This window comes from Charadrius vociferus, unplaced genomic scaffold (assembly GCF_000708025.1).
Source record: "Charadrius vociferus isolate BGI_N301 unplaced genomic scaffold, ASM70802v2 scaffold251, whole genome shotgun sequence".
Classification (NCBI taxonomy): Eukaryota; Metazoa; Chordata; class Aves; order Charadriiformes; family Charadriidae; genus Charadrius; species Charadrius vociferus.
In genome coordinates this window covers 962,646-971,202 of record NW_009646963.1, presented here as the reverse complement: position 1 = coordinate 971,202, position 8,557 = coordinate 962,646, and the positions used below count along the sequence as shown (strand labels likewise).

At 37.0% G+C, this 8,557-nt stretch overlaps 1 protein-coding gene across 1 annotated transcript in view; it reads right to left on the bottom strand.

The window, feature by feature from the left end:
• The window catches only part of UBN2 (ubinuclein 2), a 49,695-nt gene that overhangs the window by 17,603 nt on the left and 23,535 nt on the right, over positions 1-8,557 (bottom strand). The window contains exons 5-9 of the mRNA XM_009895263.1: positions 8,046-8,183; positions 6,712-6,824; positions 5,040-5,538; positions 1,536-1,606; positions 708-837 (exon numbers count right to left, since the gene is read on the bottom strand). Of these exons, the coding sequence (XP_009893565.1) occupies positions 708-837; positions 1,536-1,606; positions 5,040-5,538; positions 6,712-6,824; positions 8,046-8,183 (951 nt within the window). The remainder of the gene's footprint in view (positions 1-707; positions 838-1,535; positions 1,607-5,039; positions 5,539-6,711; positions 6,825-8,045; positions 8,184-8,557) is intronic.

The window sequence follows — 8,557 nt, the reverse complement described above, 5'->3', positions numbered from 1 at the left end:
ATCTTCCTACATCTTCTGACTTTTTTTTAATTATAACTACTTATTGAGAAGAACTAGAATACTATGTGCTATTACATCTTACTGCTGAGAAATAGCATATGAATGTCTGCTGCCTTAGCAAGTTCTAAGATCTCTGCATTCATGATCCTCAGATCCTCTGCAAGACTTAGTCCTAGATTTCATCTAAAGAATCGGATCAGGATATTTTAGATCACAGACAACCTTTTTATTTAATAGGAAAACATATTCTTTAAGAGAAAAGCAACTGCAAATTACATAAAGTATTCGTAAGACCTAGCCACAATGGAAAGTTTGCACAAACAGTACAGGCTGGCTCATCTATTATCCATCTAGTTTTTCTTTTTTCTTGACACAACAGCAAATGCAACAGTAATTTTTTTTCAGCCTGTCATAACCATGATTATTGGGGCTTTTAGTTCCGCTACTTTGATACATACCCTGTACCCAGCTTTCAGGGTGAAAGCACTTCATTCTCAAATACAGGATGTGAAACACTTGAAATATTTGTTCCTAAAGTAGTGGCAATAGCAGGTACACAGAAGAAAGCTTTTAAGCTGATCTAGCAACTGATCCAAAAATCTTTTGCTTTTCTGGAGACTGTGTGGCTGTTGCTCTACTCTCCTGCATTCTGTCCTCATCACTATTATAGAATTGACTCATACTGCAGCTAATTTCCCCATCATTACCTGGACATTGAGGTGTAATTTCTTCAGACGCTTTATCAGTGTGTCCTTATTGCATGGCACAAAAGCCTCAAGGTGAGAGTACACTCCATTGCGGATGGCAGGATTTATCTCCTGTAACTGTAGCTCAATACTGACAAACAAATAAGAGACAGTCAAACAGCGAGGCACTCCAAGATGAAGATGACAACTGAACAAAAACCTAAGGAAGCTTGTATGCATAATGTTCTAGCTATGCACACTAAAAATAGCAGCTTGGGATATTTTCAGAGAACCTTTTTTTACAAAAGGAGGAAATCCTAATCAATGGCAAGAAACCACTCATACATAGTTCTCCAGCAATGTTGAAATTTGTATGATGGTGTTCGTTTACTCCCACCATTGCAGATGAATCTTGATACAATTTTGACTGCTTACAGTCTTCTACAGATTGATTTGTTTCTTAAAATATGAAGATAGAAGCTTCTATACTACAACACTTTGTTGAAGGATTACAGACTGAAAAGAGCTGGCATTTTCCTTCATGAAAGCTGAAGGCGTTTTGAGTTATGAAAGTGGGGGACAGGAAGAAATAATGGCAGTTTTGTTGAATTTTACACATGAAATCAAGGACACAGGGCACTACAAAACACTTTACACTGGATAAAGACAGACAGTCATGACAGGAATTGTATTCATATATAAATCTCTTTAGCGAATAACTAGCTTAGACTGATCTACCTTCATTGACTTTTAAGGGCTTGTTGGAACAACCCCAATAACATTTCCTCTTCTGTACTTTTCCTTTCACCCCCTTTCCAAAAAGGGAAGGTTGTACAGATAAGCACTTACTCCAGCAGAATATTATTCATGTCTTGTGTGAAAAACTTCTTCCTGCCTTCTTCATCAAACATCTTGGCGGCCTGAAAATACAGCAATAAAGGGTATCCAAAAGTTCATAGAGCATTTTATTCCAACCACCTTTGCATCTTTACTCTTACAGCTGTATCACACTCTTATTTTCCAGAGAACAGCATTACTTGGAAGAAACATATATAAACCCAAACTATATTCAGCTGTTTAGAAAAAAGTGAGGATTGTTATTATACTCAAAAACGCCTTGCTCTAGGGCAAACAATCATTCTATTTAGAGTCTGGCTGGATCACTGATGTTAATACATTCATCTTTTCTATAACCACAAAGAAAGAAAATAGTAGAGATATTTTATTATCTCACCAACAGCAACATTCCACCACTGTCTGCTTTAAGAGGGGCATTGCTTTACAAGTCAAGCAGGCAAGAGCATCAACACATTTCTACCTTCAACCTATGAAAGGCTCCTTTTTTACCTCTGTAATGTGCCTCACTCAGTTACAACTCCCCAGCCACCTTAGATCCATCTCAATCCTTCACTGCAATTTCTACAAAGGGATTATGTTTGCCTGAGGAATACCTCATCCCTCTTTTCTGGTGCCATCCAGCATTCTTGCCATCTTTAGACTCTCTCTCTAGTATTTTTGTCATGTATGTATTCCTATACATACTTTCTTTTATCAGAAACTTTTACTGATCTCACAGGAATTCCCATGCAGAATCCCTTGAAGTTTGGTCTTATCAACTAGATTCTTATTTTCGCAATGACAGCATATAGGAGAAAGTCAAATCCCTGCATCATTCTACAAAAATCAGTGAGATCTCTCTAGTCTTCATCCACTCTGTGGATTTACAGAAGTCAAGAGAAAAAAAACCCACTGCGTTTAGAGGCTTATTGTCATCTTATATTCTGGCACTGGGACCAAACAGCAAATATCTAAAGGAGCTGGAAAAGGATATGCATGCAGAAAAGGCAAGTGTGGTATCATTATAGTGACTGCCAAACATTAGAGGCAGCCAACATGCTAAGAGGCTGAATATTCAAATAAATTAAAAACCTAATTCTGCCTTTTAAAAAACATTTAGTGACTTGTGACAATATAGCTAAAACATAGAAATAAATGCAAGTGTTCACTTGATAAAATTCCTTTATTACTATGAAATACTTAACTGCTCTTGGTATTTGTAACTGACCCATTTAAGTTTGAAAGAAGAATATTTTCTGGAATTCTGAACTCTACACTGCACAGGAAAACAGAAGTCTGATAATCTATCAGAAACCATAAGGTTAGGCCATTGTCTGAATGCTTTACCGCTTCAGCCAGAAACATTGATAACAGTTTTTCTAAGTTCCTATAAAGACTGCATTCTGCTCACTACTTTCAACCATAAATTCAGCTGCTGAGGGGATGGTACTATCTGTTTAAGAATACTGAAGCACTTGTCCTGGTAAAAAAAAAAAAAAGAAAGGTTACAGGTGTTTACAAATGATAGGATACCAAAACCACAAGTTTGAAAGTCTTAAATCCAGTCTCTTTAAGCATAACTAACAGGAATTATTATAATCTTCTGGTTTAGATAAAGTGGAAAGATGTGCTTTGACATTTCAGTCTCAGGTAGACTCTGAAAGGCGATTTCAGCATTGTACTATCATACTGAACAGCGTTTTTGGCTTTTGAAGAGAGCAACGTTGGCAGATTCAAAAACTGCATCACTATCACTGAACTGTGGTGGTTTATGTCCTGCCCCCCCAAGACAGACTATCTTGACAGTTATCTTTACAATAGAAAATAGCCATTTTATTACTTCCCTGCTTTTGTACAGTATTGTCTTCCGTCATGGTAGTTCAGAATTGCCCACTTAGGGAACTAGAAGACATTAATCCATAAGAGGAAGATGGAAGATTTTATTGTATTTATTCGGCAGCTCTCTAAATTTTTAATTTTTTTTAAATCTGGATATATCATACTCCATTTATGGAACAGGCTTTTTCCTATTGCTTTATAAACCACTTAGCTTTCTTTGCACTGAAGAGCACTAAAGCTGTGAGCCTGTTAAGTATTTGACAGACCCATTTCTTTTTTCCTGCTTTTTAGAAGATGTTTCCCCCCTCCACTGATATGTCAGTTGATTGCAATTTGCAGAAGGTAAGGAAAAGTGCAATCTTAAAGTCAACACACAGTCTAGTTTTTCCCCAAGTGTATGGGTAGACTTGCTCTGTTCTGCCAGCACCAAACTTCCAAGATATTATCAAAAGCAAAAGATAGAAGAGTAAGGTTTTCCAAGAGCCACTAAATTAAAGCTTTCTTCCAACTGGGTGGGGAGCAGCGGAGCAGCATGAATTTGGGGCAGGCCACTACCACTTCGTTTTGCTAGAAGCTTACTGATGATTCATAGCAAAATTAGCCTGAATATTCAAAGGCAGACAAAATCATCTCTCCCACTTTAGTAAATATTAACCCCTTGGCTGTATTTAGCTTGTTACATTTAAAAATAACCAAGAACACTAAAAGACCTTTACATACAGGTAAGACAAACATTATGTTTTATTATTACTCTAACCTGAAGCAAAGCAAGCTCCGCTACTGTAAATTATTTTTCCCAAAAGGTAGTAACTTGAACTGCTTTTTCAAAACTTCCCCTGAGTAAGGAAAAGCTACACTTTGTTCTGAGTCAGGAAAAGCTTTAATATCAGAATCTGGACAATCAAACAACAAATTTATTCTCAACTTAAGATAACTTAACATCTACAACTGAAATAAGGAGCATATAATACCTTAATAGCTCTGATCCCTTTCAATAGTCTATTGGGATGTTTGTAACCTATGCATTTAATACTTTTCATTAATATTTATGAGTTTGGACTACGTTCTAACTTTCCAAAACAAAATATTCAGTTTTGTGGGTTTTTTTGTTGTTTTGTTTTGGTTTTTTTTTCCTAGTTGGGTGGTGTGTTTTGGTGGTGTTATGTTTTGGTGATGTTATTTTTTGTTGATGTTATTTTTTGTTGTTGCTGTTGTTTTGGGGGTTTTTTTTCTTTTTTTCTTTTGAACAGGCAAGTTAGCATTTATGTTACAAAGCCAAAAATTCAATACACTGATTTTTTAAGCTGCAGTCATATTTCAAGTTTCCTCCTCCAAAGCAAGAAAACACCCACCCATTTCACCAATTAACTCAAGTTAAAGTAACACTGATATTTCCATTACAGAAAAAAACCAAACAAACATTACAAGTACACAGAAGATTTAGAAGACCTTGTCTCCACTGTGTAATAAACACTGCTTTAACAATTGACCTGCATCTTCTCTGTGCCCCTTTTTCACCTGAGTATAAATACAGCCTTTAAGATTGACATTAAGATCAATTCTACATTTTTTAGGGTTTCAGCCAGCAATTCAAGGATGACAACTTAGGCCCTAATTATTCTTCCTCTTTCTCTCAGATTCTTGAATGCAATCCCTTACCAGTGAATTCATACTTACTGTTCGAAGGTCTCCAATGCGCTTTTCAAGTAGCATAGGCAGACCTTCTGGGAGGGCAGGCACCTGCTTGGGTGTCATGACCTGAGTGGTGTAGGTTGCCTGAGTGACATTTCCATTTTCTCCTGACAGCTCAGATACCGGGCTGCCATCAGAAGTGCCATCAAGCAACTTGTCAAAATCAATGTCTCCCAGCATCTCCAGGGTACTTTCAGTTTCTTGCAGGAGCTCGGGTTCATTTGTGCTACCAAAAATGGAGAGGACAGGATCATTGATCCTAAGATTCAAGTCAGAGATATCATTTCCTGCACTGAGAGAGGAGGAAGGAATTTTACTAGGGGTAGAGGTTGCAACAGTCACTGGAGGTTTTGGGCTAGATTCCTTCTTCCTCATGGCTTCCTTCTCCTTTTGAAATTTACGGATCATGGCAGCCAGAGAGAGTGAGTCTTTATACAATTTCTTTTTCTTCTTTTCAGACTTGTGTGAATTTAAGGCCATTACTCTGTAGAGGAAAGAAATATTTCATTAGAACGCATATGACTTTTGAGGCCCTAGTAACCTTTAAAAATCTGTGCGTTTCGTACAATTAAAAAATTATCAGGGGTAAGAAGCAAGTACTTTGTGCTTCCATCTTCACACTATTCTATGAATTACCGTAAAGCTTTCCTGGTCAAGTGATTTCATGCTCTCTAACTGATTTGTTTTGCTAAGTGTTGTACACTTTAAGGCAAAGGTTATTTACTTTTAACTTCTCAATTTAATTATGGAGAACTTGGAAAAGTTGTTAAAGTCATGGCTGAGCTATACTATAAAATACATAAACTTGCCTCTCAGACTCCTGAAAGGTGGCAGATTGCTTTAAGTCTAGGCACACCATATACGTTAAAAAAATTCTTTTCATTGCTAAGAATTTTGACGTGCAGGCTCAACATCTATAGGCTACTTAAACTAAGCATTTTCGGCCAATTCACCACCTTGATGACAGTTATCATCAATAAGTTTTCAATACAACTTGAATATTCATAATCATAGAATGGTTTAGGTTGGAAAGGACCCTGAAGATCATTGAGTTCATGGGCAGGGACACCTCCCACTAGACCAGGTTGCCCAAGGCCATGTCCAGCCTGGCCTTGAACACCTCATAATAAGACAACTTCCACTCAACAACAGTTTTCTAGAAGCCAATTAAAAAGCCCACCACTTCAATCCTTCCATGTTAGCCCCACAATTCAGGAAAACACAAAGTTAGCTTAATTATTCTACATGTTTCTTACTATGTTTACAGGTTTCCAGATTAGAAACCAAGGGATGGGAAGAAAATTGTTTTGCATTAAAAGATAAAATTCTTAGTGTTATATAAGACTTTGGGTAGAACAATGATGGATAATGCTATTCATAGACTCAAAATTTCTTTTCTGCAATTTGTCTTTCCTTGTTTTATTATTCCTTGTTCAAAATTTTAGGGGACAAAAATTAGCTTGTAGGACGTATTTATACAACCCTCCCATGCATATTTCAACACCAAAATCTATTATAGTTTACCATTTTTATAGCTATTAATTATAGTTTAGAAATACAATATTCCAAACAGCTGAGATAATCTTACCATAGCATACAATCTTGAAGTCAAACATCACATGCAATTCAAGGGTGTCATCTTAATAAAGAAACCTACCCCAACTGCTTAGGAACTTTCATTTTCCGAGGCTTCTTCTCCTTTTCTGTCCCTTCATCTTTCCGCTTGCGCTTCTTCATTCCACGGTCTTCACTTTCTTTTAACTTTGCTATCTAGATAAAGAGATCAAATAAAGGACAATGATTCTTCCACTCTAACTAAAGGACTTTCATAGCAAGAAACATTTAGTTTTCCTTACACTTTCCAATTGAGAGCCAGGAAAAATACCTCAGTGTGTGTAAAGGCAAACAGTACCACTGGATTCCTAGCAGCAACTGCAGTTACTCAACAAGTCTCAATCATTTATAATTTTTAAACAATTACTGAATTCAGAGTTTTCAATAAGAAAAATACTTCAAAGCACACCCAGACTGATGCTCAGCCAGTATAAGCAATGGCCACCTTGGAAGACTGAATCCCCCCCATCATCTTCTGTTATCGCAGTTTCATTGCTGAGTATGGAGTTACACAGTATGGAATACCTTTTTGGCAAATTCATCAGATGGTTCCCCTCCCAAGTTCTTGCTGATTTCTAGCTTACCTGCTGGTGCAGGGTATGGAAAAAAGCCTCCATGCTGTGCAAACATTATTCAGCAGACAAAACTTTGGTGTGTTATCAATGCTATTTTAGTCACAAATCTTTGTATTTGTGACTCCATAGCACTGTGAAGGCTGCTATGAAGAAAGTTAACTCTATCCCAGTCAGATCCAATACAAGAACCCTTAAAATTATATTAAATATAAAAACTTAAGAGTGGGAATAGACATCAGAAAGCAGAAGATGGAACGGCACAGAACCTGTGAATGTCATATGCAAGCAATTATGTTCGCATTGATCACAACTTGTCAAAGTACATAGAACAGCACGCTGTTCGGGAAAGACTATACATATACTTAATGTAGCTATTCTTATGTGCTGAGTTTATTTTAACAGATATTTTGGTTTAAGTTTTATTCTGAATATTGGGAACAATTTCAAATCAAGCAAGTTTTGTGCAAAATTATAAAAGCAGAGTTGAAGAATTTAAGTCCTCATCTTATAATAAAATTCCTATAAAATTACAGAATCACCTGTCACTTCAAGATGGATGGACACAACTTGTTAGCTTGCCTAAAAAGACTGTTAGTCTTACAAGACTGGACAACCTGTAGATATCCTGAGTGATTTTGCAAACACTAATACATGAGCCACAAAACAGAACATGCCATAAAACAGTGCTGTGCATCATTCTGCTTTCAGCCTCTTCATCTGAGCCATTCCAAGCATATAAAGTATTTACCAACATCCACCTACCTATAAGTTCTGCATAAAAAGCATAATTAAGGTCACTCACTTTAGGTGGCCTATGCTTTTTGTCTTCTGCAAAGTCTTCATCCTCTGAGTCAGATGCCTGGCGGAACTGCAGTGTACCAGTGTTGATATAAAACCCTCCGTATTTTGTTGTCAGGGATGCAGGAACCAATTCGTCATACTGGGCAGGAAAAAAAAAAGATGAGTTTGTCAGCATTTCTTAATAAAATGAGTATGCAGTTCATTTACCAGTACCTGTACATGAAAAATCATACACAAGTACAGAACACAGCTTTCTAGAATAGAAACAAGACAGTAATGCTATTGAAAACTTACTAGTCAAGGCACAGAACTATTATCACAGAATAACCTTTCTACTTTCAAAACAATGCCTTTTTTTGGAAGAAAAAACAGGATTACAACATTAAAAGTTCATTCTTTGCTGAAAGATATGAGGATGGTTAGAGGCATCCCCCCTGGCCCAAGAAAAAGAAGCCCAAAAGCTCTTTAACTGCCCCCCCCCCCCCCCCTCCCCCCTCCCCACTCTTGTCCTCC